Source organism: Oncorhynchus mykiss, chromosome 5 (genome assembly GCF_013265735.2).
Source record: "Oncorhynchus mykiss isolate Arlee chromosome 5, USDA_OmykA_1.1, whole genome shotgun sequence".
NCBI lineage: Eukaryota > Metazoa > Chordata > Actinopteri > Salmoniformes > Salmonidae > Oncorhynchus > Oncorhynchus mykiss.
In genome coordinates this window covers 95,859,966-95,876,292 of record NC_048569.1, presented here as the reverse complement: position 1 = coordinate 95,876,292, position 16,327 = coordinate 95,859,966, and the positions used below count along the sequence as shown (strand labels likewise).

Below are 16,327 nucleotides of genomic sequence, written 5' to 3'. Positions count from 1 at the left end.
TTTTTATGGATATCTTTAAGAAATGGCTTTCTTCTTGCCACTCTTCCATAAAGGCCAGATTTGTGCAATATACGACTGATTGTTGTCCTATGGACAGAGTCTCCCACCTCAGCTGTAGATCTCTGCAGTTCATCCAGAGTGATCATGGGCCTCTTGGCTGCATCTCTGATCAGTCTTCTCCTTGTATGAGCTGAAAGTTTAGAGGGACGGCCAGGTCTTGGTAGATTTGCAGTGGTCTGATACTCCTTCCATTTCAATATTATCGCTTGCACAGTGCTCCTTGGGATGTTTAAAGCTTGGGAAATCTTTTTGTATCCAAATCCGGCTTTAAACTTCTTCACAACAGTATCTCGGACCTGCCTGGTGTGTTCCTTGTTCTTCATGATGCTCTCTGCGCTTTTAACGGACCTCTGAGACGATCACAGTGCAGGTGCATTTATACGGAGACTTGCTTACACACAGGTGGATTGTATTTATCATCATTAGTCATTTAGGTCAACATTGGATCATTCAGAGATCCTCACTGAACTTCTGGAGAGAGTTTGCTGCACTGAAAGTAAAGGGGCTGAATAATTTTGCACGCCCAATTTTTCAGTTTTTGATTTGTTAAAAAAAGTTTGAAATATCCAATAAATGTCGTTCCACTTCATGATTGTGTCCCACTTGTTGTTGATTCTTCACAAAAAAAATACAGTTTTATATCTTTATGTTTGAAGCCTGAAATGTGGCAAAAGGTCGCAAAGTTCAAGGGGGCCGAATACTTTCCCAAGGCACTGTATGTAGTGAATTTCATGACTCTAGACCAAACAGAGCGAGGGGCGTGCTCTTTCAAAAAAAAATCGCATTTTCAATCACTTGTTATAGCACCACCGTAAGAGGGTGGTGGCTCATGTTTTTGTTACCATCATGACAAGTTGCACCTTAGGCACTACCTACTCTGTGGAATTTACATTTTAATATTATTACCTTACAGAAGAATAATAATAAATCAAATCCAAGTTTATTTGTCACGTGCGCCAAATACAACAGGTGTAGTAGACCTTACAGTGAAATGCTTACTTACAGGCTCTAACCAACAGTGCAATTTAAGTAAACAAACAAAAAATACAACTGGTATTAGGTGAACAGTAGGTAAGTAAATAAATAAAAACAGTAAAAAGGGGAAAAATAACAGTAGCAGTAATGGACGCCGACAAACAACAACAGCTTTTGACCAGATGTTAGCTGCTGAACATCTACATAACATGTTCTATCTACAGTAGAACAGAATGTTAACAGGCAGAGAGCCTGGGCACTGTTTCACCTGGCTCAAACCACATGTCACTACAGTCGCTCCCTTCTCCTTCCCTACCTGGCTAAAACGGAATGTTATCTTAGGAAAGTAAAAAAAAAAAGGTAGTTCTCTGGAGCTTCCATATGAAGATTACAGATGGCCCCTTGGAATTGATCAAACACACACACACACACAACAGTCCTACCAAGGTTACCTTCCAGTTACCAGTCCAACACTCTCTCCACTAGGCTACCTGCCCTGATGGTCCAAACAGGATTTAATGCTGTGTTCTCTTTCTGTTATCAGTTCATGATTTTGGTTCGCTCAATAAAAACCTGGGCAAAGAAAAAAAATAGACTGACGTTATCAAGACCATGCATCATGTAGGGGCGGCAGGTAGCCTAGTGGAGAGAGTGTTGGACTGGTAACTGGAAGGTTGCAAGATCGAATCCCCGAGTTGACAAGGTAAAAATCTGTCATTCTGTCCCTGAACAAGGCAGTTAACCCACTGTTCCTAGGCCGTAATTGTAAATAAGAATTTGTTCTTAACTGGCACGTGCTTAGTTAAATGAAAGGTAAAAAAAATGGAGAAATATTATATAATCTATAATAAAATGGTCCTTCCCTGCTACGGCAGACCGGAGGCTCAAACCCAGGTCACATTCTGAGAACACTTGATTCTAAAGAATGTATTGTTGAAGACACAGTGTCTCCACATGGAGTTAATATTGTTTGTTACTATTGTACAAGTTTGTAGCCAGGATGGTTTTTCCTGTGTATTTACAGTGAACGGTTTTCACCACACCCTCACATACAGATATTACTGTGGAACAAGGAGTTTTGTTTAGGCATGCCCAGAGAATACCTTCTCATAAGATTCCTCCACCTGTTTGAGTAGTTTCCCAGGGCAAGTCGCTGTGTAAGCTGCTATGGGTGTCAAGAGTTCCCCATTCTCTCTCTGCTCCTCCAGTTCGTCCAGGTTTCCACTCAGTGGGAACACCACGGCCGTCACTATCTGGACAAGTCGAAAGCCTTCTACAATTTCTCATCTTAAAATACATATTTTTAAACCTAACCTGAATCTTAACCACACTGCTAACCTTGATGCCTTACCCACATGTTAAATTAACTTTGCAACTTGACCATCTAGTGGGAACAGAACGACCTGCAGCAGTCATGGTAATATGAGCATTAGGTCAACAACCCATCACTGCCACCTTCTGGTAGAGCGTCAGATGGGACAGGTAACCTTGGTAGAGCGGTCAGATGGGACAGGTAACCTTGGTAGAGCGGTCAGATGGGACAGGTAACCTTGGTAGAGCGGTCAGATGGGACAGGTAACCTTGGTAGAGCATCAGATGGGACAGGTAACCTTGGTAGAGCGGTCAGATGGGACAGGTAACCTTGGTAGAGCGGTCAGATGGGACAGGTAACCTTGGTAGAGCGTCAGATGGGACAGGTAACCTTGGTAGAGCGTCAGATGGGACAAGTAACCTTGGTAGAACGGTCAGATGGGACAGGTAACCTTGGTAGAGCGTCAGATGGGACAGGTGATGACAAACTAGTCTCGTAGGGGGCCATCCTTCCAAATGTTGTATCGTTGGGTGTCAGGCTAAAAGCAAACAGGCAAACAGTTTGAAAAGAAAACCTGACTGTTGTTTTGCAGCTGTTCAACTTTATTTGTTATCAATGCAATAATAACAGGAGCAAGAAGCAGAACATACAGGAACAAGAAGGGCTCCAATGACATGCTGCTACACAATAAATAGGAAGAACATCCGACTGGAACAGCAGACGGGGGCCAGTGAGGCCTTGGTTGGTTAGCACACCTGAACACAGAGAGATGAAGTGGGAAAGGAGTTAAGAGAGGTGGTGCTGCTGCCCCCCCCCCCCCCCCCCCCCCTGTAGTTCATAGATGCATCTCAAAATGGCGCCCTATTCCCTATGGGTCCTGGTCAAGAGTAGTGCACTATATAAGGAATAGAGCGCCATTTGGGACACACACACACAGGGATGAGATAGAGGTGCGCCCTAAACATTGTGATTCATTCCAGTCCAACATGGGAAGATGACAGGACTTACACCTCACTGGCCCCTATCACTCCGGAGACAGAAAGATAATACCATGATGTGTAGACAGTAACGGGGGGGGGGGGGGGGGGGGGGGGTGGGGGGGGGCTTTCTGATGACGAACGGACAGAGGCCGGGATGCATCTAGCGTCTTAAAGTAGGAGTGCTCATCTAGGAGAAGGTCTCCCCTCTTATGCGTACGATTTACAAGGGAAAAAAACACAAAAAAAACTCATCCTAAATCAGCTCTACACCGAGACACTTAGAGAATATACACATCCTGATCTCCTGCCTATTAAAATCACAATACTCACAAGGCCCACTACATACAGCAAGACAGTTAGACCACGACAGATCTTCTAAAGTGGAAGGAGTCCCAAATGGCACCTTCATTCCCTTTAAAAAAGTGCACTACTTTTGACCAGGGCCCATAGGGAATAGGATCCCAATTTGGGACCGATCCAAGCTCTTCAGCCTTAACGACATATCAGAATGGAATCCGTAACTTTAAAAAGACTTTAGATATTAGGATATACACTGCATATTAATTTTACGAGGTCATCGTCATCCCTATGTTAAATGAACAACAAAAAAACTAACTATAATCCAGAACACATGGTAGTAACTATACAAGCCCAGCAAGCCAAACAAAACATGAATCAAATGTAGCACCTTCCTTCCTGACTTCCTGCCTGACTTCCTGCCTGACTTCCTGACTGTCGTCAAAACTAGGAAATTAGACAAACAGTAGAACTGGCCAACACTGACTAATAACAAGTCAATAACACAACAATTAAATGCTTTAAGTATGTTTGACTTTAACAACATTTGAGGTTATGAATTAGGCCAGAATTAGGTTGGACTATTGTCAATGTATTAAAAATAAAATAGAACTACATATTGATAGTACAGGAAAACTTCATTAACAAAAAAAAAATTTTATCTCGGGGACCAACAAAGTACTTGTACATTTATTAACATGAATATAGACCCCTTGAAACACTTCGATGGGAAACGTACCTTACAGAATTGTGTTTTTTACTCAATTTTTCATGTAACTCCCATGGCCATTAATACCTCCGTGTGACAACAGAACAAATGAGAACTACGAAATTCTCAAAAGAACGGAATAATGCCTCCCAAGTCTATTACAGAAGTTACCCTAAAAAAAAAGGAGATTTGACTGCTTGTGTTCCTAACTCATTGCAACATACAATACCATCTTCCTTTTATCAATGAAAAAATAAAGGACATTCACTGGGTACCTCCCTACCTCTCTTGCTGTACCAGAGCTCTGGTCCAGGGCATTCATTCCTCCACTAATTCCTTAGTGGTAGAAACAACACCCTGGACCAGAGCTACCTCAAGTCCAGCTATTTTAAACGTGGTATCTGAGGTTGTTCTCCAGCTAGTTACCCTTCCACAGTCCCTAGTCAAATAAATCCTACATGCTCTGCACCTCCGTAATATCATCACTGCCTTCCTCCACCTACCAGTTCCCTTTCGACACCTGTATCTTCGTGTAGACAGACACGATACAGACTCGACAACGACCGTCCGCAGAATGCTTTCACTGGCTAAAAGGAAACAACAGTCTTTAGACTAACGCTGTATAAACTTCTCTAGAACATAACCTGATGGATAAACGGTTTTCCAGATACAGATTAAGTCTAGTTCTGGACACAGATGAAGTCTAGTTCTGGACACAGATTAAGTCTAGTTCTGGACACAGATTAAGTCTAGTTCTGGACACAGATTAAGTCTAGTTCTGGACACAGATTAAGTCTAGTTCTGGACACAGATTAAGTCTAGTTCTGGACACAGATTAAGTCTAGTTCACAGATTAAGTCTAGTTCTGGACACAGATGAAGTCTAGTTCTGGACACAGAGTAAATCTAGTTCTGGACACAGATTAAGTCTAGTTCTGGACACAGATTAAGTCTAGTTCTGGAGTAAAAAAAAAACAATTTCAAAAAGGTGATTGTTCATTAAAAAAAAAAAAATTAGTTTTTTTAGGCCAGGACTAGACTTAATCCGAGTGTGGGAAACCAATCCTATGTTTTGTGATGTAGTTGTTTTACACTGGCTGCCATGAGAAGGTTATGAGTCTCTCTTTAGTTCCCTTTCTCAGCTGGCTGAGTGTGTACACTCACCCTTGACAGGATGTCCTCAAGCATCCTTGTTGATCGTGATAGCACTGGTATATCCTTCTCTCTTGAACCACGTATCCAATTACTGGATTTAGAATGTTACTCTGTTCCCCCGCTGATACATTGTTTCAACAGATTCTCACATAACAATGGTTGACCATTCCATAAGGAGAGAATTAATATAATATATATAATAACTTCCAGTCACTCACTGAGCCCTTATCTGCCAAATAAATCCAAGACATGAGTGCCACTTTAACATGATGCCAATGAGAACCCGTAGAGAGAGAGAGAGAGAGAGAGGGAGAAACAGAGAGAGAGAGAGAGAGAGAGGGAGAAACAGAGAGAGAGAGAGATGGTATTATACAGTATTGTCTCAGAGTCTATTGGGCCCAGCCCTTTGCTCTCTAGGCCTGACCCTTGGGTGCCATTTGGGACGCAGATTAGATAGAAGCTTCTAAGCCGCAGTAGATCAGATCAAAGAGCGCAGTTAGTTCCCATTCATCTGCAGGGGACCTTTAGGTATGAGGAGACTCATCCTGCCAGTAGCACTGGCCGCACTCTTAATCACCTCCATCCATCTGTAGAGAGGAGGGAAGGAGAGAGGAACAGAGAGAGGGAGAGAGAAACAGAGGGGAAGGAGAGAGGGGGTGGAAAGAGGGAGAGAGGAGAGAGAGCGAGGGAGTGAGAGAAACAGAGGGAAAAAGAGGGGGTGGAAAGAGAGAGCGAGGGAGAGAGAGAGAGAGAAAGAGAGACATCAGAGCTATTACAGCCATAGTGTAAACACAAAGCACCACTCCATCTCCGTAACACTGACCTGTTTAGCCAAAAACTGCGGCCAAGTTTTACAATTAAAATGCGTCCAAGGAAATGTTCTGGAATCACAATGACGCTTTGTTGGAAGGAGTCAAATAATGAATGAAACGGTCACTATACCTCTCGAATGTATACTCGCTCTCCGCCCGGAAGAAATAGACGTGGGACTTGAAGTGCAGTTTGAACACGTATTCCTTGTGGATGCTGTCTGACTCTCCCGGGCTGCTCACGGTGTAACCTAGCAACGGGAGGCTGGCCAGCGGGAAATCATCCTGAACACAGAAATAGACAGTTGGCTGGGATACCTTACCATCCAGAGAACACTTCAACATAAAACCCAACAGAGGACATTTGGTCTCAGCAAAGGAGTCTGAAATTGAGACGTTTATAAGCATCTAGGCTGCATTTGCAGTACAACAAACATGTAAATTGGTTGTGTAAAAAGCCATCCTGCAGTATTAAAAGTCAAGTGTTAGGCCAGTACCTGCGGAGTCTTGTAAAACAGACAGAAGTTGGTGAAGACCACCTAGAACTTCTGACAGCCATTTTGTGTTATGTTCAGTGTGTGTTCAGGGTTCGGTGTGTGTTCAGGGTGTGTTCAGGGTTCGGTGTGTGTTCAGGGTTCGGTGTGTGTTCAGGGTTCGGTGTGTGTTCAGGGTTCGGTGTGTGTTCAGGGTTCGGTGTGTGTTCAGGGTTCGGTGTGTGTTCAGGGTTCGGTGTGTGTTCAGGGTTCGGTGTGTGTTCAGCGTGTGTTCAGGGTTCGGTGTGTGTTCAGGGTTCGGTGTGTGTTCAGGGTTCGGTGTGTGTTCAGGGTTCGGTGTGTGTTCAGGGTTCGGTGTGTGTTCAGCGTGTGTTCAGGGTTCGGTGTGTGTTCAGGGTTCGGTGTGTGTTCAGGGTTCGGTGTGTGTTCAGTGTGTGTTCAGGGTGTGTTCAGGGTTCGGTGTGTGTTCAGTGTGTGTTCAGGGTTCAGTGTGTGTTCAGGGTTCAGTGTGTGTTCAGGGTTCAGTGTGTGTTCAGGGTTCAGTGTGTGTTCAGGGTTCAGTGTGTGTTCAGGGTTCAGTGTGTGTTCAGGGTTCAGTGTGTGTTCAGGGTTCGGTGTGTGTTCAGGGTTCAGTGTGTGTTCAGGGTTCAGTGTGTGTTCAGGGTTCGGTGTGTGTTCAGTGTGTGTTCAGGGTTCAGTGTGTGTTCAGGGTTCAGTGTGTGTTCAGGGTGTGTTCAGGGTTCGGTGTGTGTTCAGGGTTCGGTGTGTGTTCAGGGTTCGGTGTGTGTTCAGGGTTCGGTGTGTGTTCAGGGTTCGGTGTGTGTTCAGGGTTCAGTGTGTGTTCAGTGTGTGTTCAGGGTGTGTTCAGGGTGTGTTCAGGGTTCGGTGTGTGTTCAGTGTGTGTTCAGGGTTCGGCGTGTGGCCAGTACCTGGTGAGTCTTGTAAAAGAACAGACAGAAGTTGGTGAAGACCACCCAGAGCTTCTGCCAGCCGTTGCTGTTCTTGAATTTCCGTAGGAGGTAACCTGAGAGCTGGTTCTGAAGACAGGACCGGAAAGGACAGGACAGTCAGCAGTGTTGAAGAGTAGTGAACTACTTGTAGTTCAAGTCATTTAACAACATTTTTTTGCAGTAGCTTGGTGTTAGTTGAACAAAATTCAAATCTAGATTGTGTTTTCAGTAGTCAATGACGTTTTCTTTTACCATTTAGCTGTGTAGCTAACTACTGGAACTACAGACTTGCCTAATTCTGTTGAAACATACAGTGCCTTCAGAATGTATTCATACCCCTCGACTTAAGAGCTTTACACACCTGGATTGTGCAACATTATCCCATTATTCTTTTCAAAATTCTTAAAAGTTCTGTTAAATAGTTTAAAAAAAATCATTTCTAGACAACCATTTCCAGGTTTTGCCATAGATTTTTACGTATCTTTAAGTCAAAACTGTAACTCGGCGACTAAGGAACATTCACTGTCGTCTTGGTAAGCAACCCCAGTGTATATTTGGCCTTGTGTTTTAGGTTATTGTCCTGCTGAAAGGTTAATTCGTCTCCCAGTGTCTGGTGGAAAGCAGACAACCAGGTTTTCCTCTAGGATTTTTGCCTGCGCTTAGCTCCATTCCGTTTCTTTTTCATCCTGAAAAACTCCCCAGTCCTTAATGATAACAAGCATACCCATAAAATGATGCAGCCACCACTATGCTTAAAAATATGGTGCGTGCTGCTCAGTAAAGTACATTTTCCACAGACACTTTGTATTCAGAACAAAAACGTTTTTGTTTTTGTTGCTGTTTTACTTTAGTGCCTCTGTACTGGCTTCCTTCTATTCACTCTGTCAATTAGGTTCGTATTGTGGAGTAACTACAATGTTGATCCATCCTCAGGTTCTCAGCCATTTAAAAGTTTAACGGTTTTTAAAGTCACCCTTGACCTCATGGCGAAATCCATAAACGGTTGCCTTCCTCTCTGGGTAACCGAGTTAGGAAGGTCGCCTGTATCTTTGTAGTGACTGGGTGTATTGATACACCATCCAAAGTGTAATTATACTGAACAACATAAACCAACATGCATCAATTTCTGAGACTTTACTGAGTTTCAATTCATATGAGGAAATCAGTCAATTGAAATGAATGAGTTAGTCCCCAAGCTGTGGATTTCACATGACTGGGAATACAGATACACATCTGTTGGTCATAGTTACCTCACAATGGGCCTCTGGATCTCGTCACAGTATTTCTGTGCATTAAAATTGCCATCCATTAAATGCAATTGTGTTCGTTGTCCGTAACTTGGGACTGCCCCATACCATAAACCCACCGACCACTATGGGGCAACTCTGTTCACAACGCTGACATCAGCAAACCGCTCGCCCACACGATGCCATACACGCTGTCTGCGGTTGTGAGGCCGGTTGGACGCACTGCTAAATTCTCAAAAACGACATCGAGGCGGCTTATGGTAGAGAAATTGACATTATCTGGCAACAGCTCTGGTGGACATTCCTGCAGTTATCATTCCAATTGCACGCTCCCTCAAAACTTGAGACATCTGTGGCATTGTGTTGGGTGACAACTGCACATTTTAGAGTGGCCTTTTATTGTCCCCAGCACAAGGGGCACCTGTGTATTGATCATGCTGTTTAATCAGCTTCTTGATATGCCACACCTGTCAGGTGGATGGATTATCTTGGCAAAGGAGTAATGTTCACTAACAGAAACACAAACAAATTTGTGCACAACATTTGAGAGAAATAAGCTTGTGCATGGAACATTTCTGTGATGTTTTATTTCAGCTCATGAAACCTGGGACCAACACTTTACATGTTGTGTTTTATATTTTTGTTAAGTATAATAACTTCACCATGCTCAAAGGGATATTCAATATTTGCTGATTTTTTTTTACCCATCCACCAATAGGTTCCCTTCTTTGCAAAGCGTTGGAAAACCTCCCTGGTCTTTATGGTTGAATTTGTGTTTGAAATTCACAGCTCGACAGACAGACCTTACACATAATTGTATGTGTGGGTTACAGAGATGACGTAGTCATTGAAAAATCATGTTAAACTCTATTATTGCACACAGAGTGTGTCTATGCAACTTAGTATGTGACTTGTTAAGCAAATATTTACTCCTGAAATGATTTAGGCTTACCATAACAAAGGGGTTGAAAACGTAATAAGACAGTTGAGCTTTTCATTTTTAACGAATCTGTTAAAAAGTCTAAAAACCTAATTCCACTTTGACATTATGGGGTATTGTGTGTAGGTCAAGGGGTGTGAATACCTTCTGAAGGCGCTGGAGTCTGTGTTTAATAGGCTAAATTTCACATTAACCTATGACCCCAAAGGGATCTGTCCTTGTGATTTGTCGTCTGACATTTCAGATTTTTCATATAATTTTTTTTTTACACCAAAGTAGTTTAGACATAGTGAACTACTGTTTCAAAGTAACTTTAGTTAAGTAAACTATATTTTTGTCTTTGGGGTAGTTTAAGTGTAGATTATCTTCTTCCAGTGAGAAGTAATTGAAGCTTGGTAAACGATATTTTCAGAGTAGCTCCCCCAACACTGCAGATCAGTAAACTGTATGCATCATTTGGCGTCTCCCTGTGAAATTCTACCATCAGTTTGGTAATTATTTCTATCATGGTTCTACTATAGTGCCTGATTCTACCATGGTTCTAGTCCGGTAGCTGGTTCCAGAATGGCTATAGTTTGTTACCTGGTTCTAGTATGATTCCAGTCTTGCACCTGGTACTACCATTGCTCTAGTCTGGTACCTGGTTCTACCCTGGTTCTGGTATGATTCTAGTCTGGTACCTGGTTCTAGTTTGGAGAACGGTTCTACCATAATTTTAGTCTGGTACCTGGTTCTACCATGGTTCTAGTCTGGTACGTACCTGGTTCTAGTCTGGTACGTACCTGGTTCTAGTCTGGTACGTACCTGGTTCTAGTCTGGTACGTACCTGGTTCTAGTCTGGTACGTACCTGGTTCTAGTCTGGTACCTGGTTCTACCATGGTTCTAGTCTGGTACCTGGTTCTACCATGGTTCTAGTCTGGTAACTGGTTCTGTCATGGTTCTAGTCTGGTACCTGATTCTATCATGGTTCTAGTCTGGTACCTGGTTCTATCATGGTTCCACCATGGTTCTAGTCTGGTACTTGGTTCTAGTCTGGTGTATGTTTCTAGCCTGGTAACTGGATCTAGTAAGGTTATAGTCTTGTACCTGGTTCTACCACTGTTCTAGTCTTGTACCTGGTTCTATCATTGATCTAGTCTGGTACGGTTCTAGTATGGTACCTGGTTCTACCATAGTTCTAGCATGGTTGCAGTATGGTACCTGGTTCTAGCTTGGTTCTAGTCTGGTACCTTGTTCTACCATGGTTCTAGTCTGGTACGTACCTGGTTCTAGTCTGGTCCTGGTCCTAGTCTGGTTCTAGCATGGTTCTAGTCTGATACCTGGTTCAAGTATGGTTGTAGTCTGGTATCTGGTTCTATCATTGTTCTGGTATGGTTGCAGTCTGGTGCGGTTCCAGTCTGGTACCTGGCTCTACCATGGTTCTAGTCTGGTGTATGGTCCTAGTCTGGTACCTGGTTCTAGTATGGTGTATGATTCTAGTCTGGTACCTGCTTCTAGTATGGTACCTAGTTCTACCATGGTTCTAGTCTGGTACCTGGTCTAGTATGGTTCTAGTCTGGTACCTGCTTCTAGGCTGATTCTAGTCTGGTACCTGCTTCTATCATGGTTCTAGTCTGGTACCTGGTTCTAAAATGGTTTAAGTATGGTTCTTGTCTGGTACCTGGTTCTACAGTCTGGAACCTGGTTCTGCTAGTGGTGGTACCTGGTTCATGCGCAGATAATCAGTGAGTGAGAGGTTCTGGTTGCGGTACCAGCAGACGTGTGTGATGGTGTTGGGTCTCTGGCCCTGACCCAGCAGGTAACGAGGAGGGAGCTCTGGAGACACGGCTGGGGAACAGAACACTGGGGGGAGGGGGGGGGGGGGGGCAGAGACAGAGGAAAGGACAGAGAAAGAGGGCAAGTAGAGAGAGGGAGAGAAAGAAAGAGGGGCAGAAAGCAAAAAGGACAGAGAAAGAAAGGGGTGTGGATAAAGGAGGAAAGCAACATAGGATGAGTTGGCAGGTTACATTCAGTGACAGAAACAAAACGGTAGATTAGAAAGTCCTTCAGCCAGGGCTGTGGAGGGGAGGAGTTAGTTAAAGACGGAACAAGATTGGTCATAGATAAAGAACACATGCTTCTGATTGGAGTGTTTTCCACAAAGACAAGACTTCAGTGCAAGGAAGTGATGAAACAGTGAAACACTGAAATGAAACAGAAAAGATCATCAGAGGAGAGAGATGAATCATGGGAGAGAGAGTGGAGCAGGGAGGTGCAGGAGAATGACTATGGGGTGAGGAGATGAGGACAGGCCGTGTATCCACTGCTCTGTGTGCCCAATGAAAGCTTCCCCAAATACTGCAGCTCTGAGTGACAGCTGCCCCAAAATCCTGCAGCTCTGACTGACAGCTGCCCCAAAATCCTGCAGCTCTGACTGACAGCTGCCCCTAAATCCTGCAGCTCTGACTGACAGCTGCCCCAAAATCCTGCAGCTCTGACTGACAGCTGCCCCAAAATCCTGCAGCTCTGACTGACAGCTGCCCCTAAATCCTGCAGCTCTGACTGACAGCTGCCCCAAAATCCTGCAGCTCTGACTGACAGCTGCCCCTAAATCCTTATTTTTCTTATCCCAGCCCCCCCCCCCCCCCCCCCCACAGTAGGACTTTTGCCTTTTGGTAGGCCGTCTGACTTCCCTGGTTAAATAAAAGTAAATTAAACATACAAATAAAACTCCTGCTTCCTGTTTACAAACAAGAGCTCAAACAGGAAGTACCAGTGATGTGCTCAATACAGAAGTGGTTGGATGAAGCAGAAGTGAGGTTACAGGAGTGTTTTGCTAGTAACGGCCTGGGATATGTTCCGGGATTCATCGGATAACTCTGAGAAGTTCAGCACAACCGTCACAGGCTTTATCATCAATAAGAGCACAGACGATGTCTTCCCCACAGTGACTCTAAGAACGTATCCAAATCAAAAACCATGGATTACATTGATTTCAGACAATAGCCACGCTGAGCTAAAAGGCTAGAGCTACAGTTTACAAGAAAGCCCGCGACAACATCCGATGAGACATCAAACATGCGACAGGACAATATAGGAGGAAAGTGGCGTCCTATTACACCGGCGCCAACGCTCGTCGTATGTGGCAGGTCGATAGCTGATTACAAAAGGGAAACCCAGCCAGCCACGCCCAAACGGCCAGCCACGCCCAAATGAGCTAAATGCCCTTTTATGCGCGCTTCGAGGAATAGAACACTGTTCCTCCGTGAAAGCACCCGTTTCTCCAGATTGTCCGACGTGAGTAATACTTTTAAACAGGTTAAGAATCACAAGGCCCACCGGGCCAGACAGGAATACCAGGGCTCGTACTCAAAGCATGCACAGACCAGCTCGGCCAGTTTCTTCACTGTAATCCCAACATATTTCAAGCTGACCACCATTGTCCCTGTTCCAAAGAACTCCAAGGTAACCTGCCTAAATGACTGTCGTCCTGCAGCACTCACATCTGGAATTAGGATGTGCTTTGAAAAAGGCTGGTCACGTCTCACATCAACACCATCATTCCAGACACCCTGGACCCACTCCAATTCACATACCGCACCAACACATCCAAATCTACAGATTTCACGTCACACCGCCCTCTCCCACCCCGGACAAGAGGGGGAATAACTACAGCGTTCAACACTATAGTCCCCTCCAAGCTCACCACCTAGCTAAGGACCCTGGAACTGAACCCCTCCCTCTGCAACTGGATCCTGGACTCCCTGAGGTGGTAAGGGTAGACAACAACACCTCCGCAACGCTGACCCTAACCACGGGGGCCCCTCAGGGGTGTGTCCTTAACCCTCTACTGTACTCCCCATTCACCCACGAATGCGTGGCACAACTTCAACACCATTATCAAGTTGGCGGACGACTCGAAGGTGGTAGGCCTGATGAGCCAGCTCTACAGGGACGAGGTCAGTGACCTGGCAGTGTGGTGACAGGACAGCAACCTCTCCCTAAACATCAGTAAGATCAAGGAGCTGATCGTGTGTTACAGGAGAAAGAGAGAAGAGCAAGCCACCATCCATTGTAGTGGAGTGGGTTGAGAGCTTCAAGTTCCTTGGCGTCCACATCACTAAGGATCTAACATGGTCCAAACACACACACACACACACCGCACAGTCATGAAGAAGGGGCACGGCTTTTCATACAGGTTGACTTTTTACACCACATCCGGTCCATTTTTATGTACAGTACCTGTCAAAGGTTTGGACACACCTACTCATTCAAAGGTGTTCCTTTATTTTTTGTATTTAAAAAAAAAAAAAAAACTATTTTCTACATTGTAGAATAATAGTGAAGACATCAAAACTAATGAAATAACACATATGGAATCATGTAGTAACCAGAAAAGTGTTAAATCAAAATACATTTTATATTTGAGATTCTTCAAAGCAGCCACCCTTTTCCTTGATGACAGCTTTGTACACTCTTGGCATTCTCTCAACCAGCTTCACCTGGAATGCTTATCCAACAGTCCTGAAGGAGTTCCCACATATGCTGAGCACTTGTTGGCTGCTTTTCCTTCACTCTGCGGTCCGACTCATCCCAAACCGTCTCAATTTGGTTGAGGTCGGGGGATTGTGGATGCCAGGTCATCTGATGCAGCACTCCATCGCTCTCCTTCTTGGTAAAATATCCCTTACACAGCCTGGAGGTGTGTTTTGGGTCATTGTCCTGTTGAAAAACAAATGATTGTCCCACTAAGTACAAACCAGATGGGATGGCATATCGCTGCAGAATGCTGTGGTAGCTATTCTGGTTAAGAATTCTAAATAAATCAGTGACAGTGTCACCAGCAAAGCACCCCCACAACACCTCGTCCTCTATGTGGAGATCATCCGTTCACCCACACCGCGTCTCACAACGACACAGCAGTTGGAACCAAAAATCTCCAGTTTGGACTCTAGACCAAAGGACACATTTCCACCAGTCTAATGTCCATTGCTCGTGTTTCTTGACCCATTCAAATCTCTTCTTCTTATTGGTGTCCTTCAGTAGTGCTTTCTTTGCAGCAATTCAACCATGAAGACCTGATTCACACAGTCTCCTCTGAACAGTTGCTGTTGAGATGTGTCTTTTACTTGAAATCAGTGAAGAATTTATTTGGGCAGCAATTTCTGAGGCTGGTAGCTCTAATGAACTTATCCTCTGCAGCAGAGGTAACTCTGGGTCTTCCTTTCTTGTGTCGGTCACTATGAGAGCCAGTTATCATAGCGCTTGATGGTTCGGTTGACTGCACTTGAAGAAACTTTCAAAGTTCTTGAAACTTTCCGTATTGACTGACCTCCATGTCTTAAAGTAATGATGGACTGTTGTTTCTCTTTGCTTATTTGAGTTGTTTTTGCCATAATATGGACTTGGTCTTTTACCAAATAGGGTGGTATACAGAACATAGCCCTACCTTGTCACAACACAACTGATTGGCTCAAATGCATTAAGAAAGAAATTACACAAATGAACTTAAGGTACACCTGTTAATTGAAATGCATTCCAGGTGACTACCTCATGAAGCTGGTTGAGAGAATGCCAAGTGTGCAAAGCTGTCAAGGCAACGAGTGGCTATTTGAAGAATCTCAAATATAAAATATATTTTGATTTCATTAGCCCTTTTTTGGTTGCTACATGATTCCATATGTGCTATTTCATAGTTTTGATGTCTTCACTATTATCCTACAACGTAGAAAATAGAAAAAATAAAGAAAAACCCTTGAATGAGTAGGTGTTCAAACTTTTGACCGGTAGTGAGTGAGATAAACACACACATACATATAATATATATATACACATATAATATATATATATACACACATATAATATATATACACACATATAATATATATACACACACACAATATATATACACACACACACACTCACTGCTCTGATCTTTATTCTACTATTATTATTATCTATCCTGATGTCTAGTCACTTTACCCTGCCTTCATGTACATATCTACCTCTGCACTTTGATCTGGTACGGGTACTTCCTGTATATAGCTCCACATTGATCTGGTACGGGTACTTCCTGTATATAGCTCCACATTGATCTGGTACTGGTACTCTCTGTATATATATTCACATTGATGTGGTACTGGTACTTCCTGTATATACAGTGCCTTGCGAAAGTATTCGGCCCCCTTGAACTTTGCGACCTTTTGCCACATTTCAGGCTTCAAACATAAAGATATAAAACTGTATTTTTTTGTGAAGAATCAACAACAAGTGGGACACAATCATGAAGTGGAACGACATTTATTGGATATTTCAAACTTTAACAAATCAAAAACTGAAAAATTGGGCGTGCAAAATTATTCAGCCCCTTTACTTTCAGTGCAGCAAACTCTCTCCAGAAGTTCAGTGAGGATCTCTGAA

At 43.7% G+C, this 16,327-nt stretch overlaps 1 protein-coding gene across 5 annotated transcripts in view; it reads right to left on the bottom strand.

Moving 5' to 3' along the window:
* Window positions 1–2,926: 2,926 nt before the first annotated feature.
* The window catches only part of farp2 (FERM, RhoGEF and pleckstrin domain protein 2), a 96,419-nt gene continuing 83,018 nt past the window's right edge, over window positions 2,927–16,327 (bottom strand). For 3 of the 5 annotated variants that reach the window (XR_005051920.1, XM_036978910.1, XM_036978912.1), the window contains 3 exons: window positions 7,720–7,827; window positions 6,430–6,581; window positions 2,927–6,074 (listed from right to left, as the gene is read on the bottom strand). Coding sequence is in view for 3 of the 5 variants with exons in the window: in XM_036978910.1 (XP_036834805.1) it covers window positions 5,984–6,074; window positions 6,430–6,581; window positions 7,720–7,827 (351 nt within the window). In the remaining 2 variants the exon portion in view is untranslated. Of the gene's footprint in view, window positions 6,075–6,429; window positions 6,582–7,719; window positions 7,828–11,630; window positions 11,771–16,327 lie in introns of those variants that run through there. The other 2 variants (XM_036978911.1, XR_005051919.1) reach the window with 2 other exon arrangements.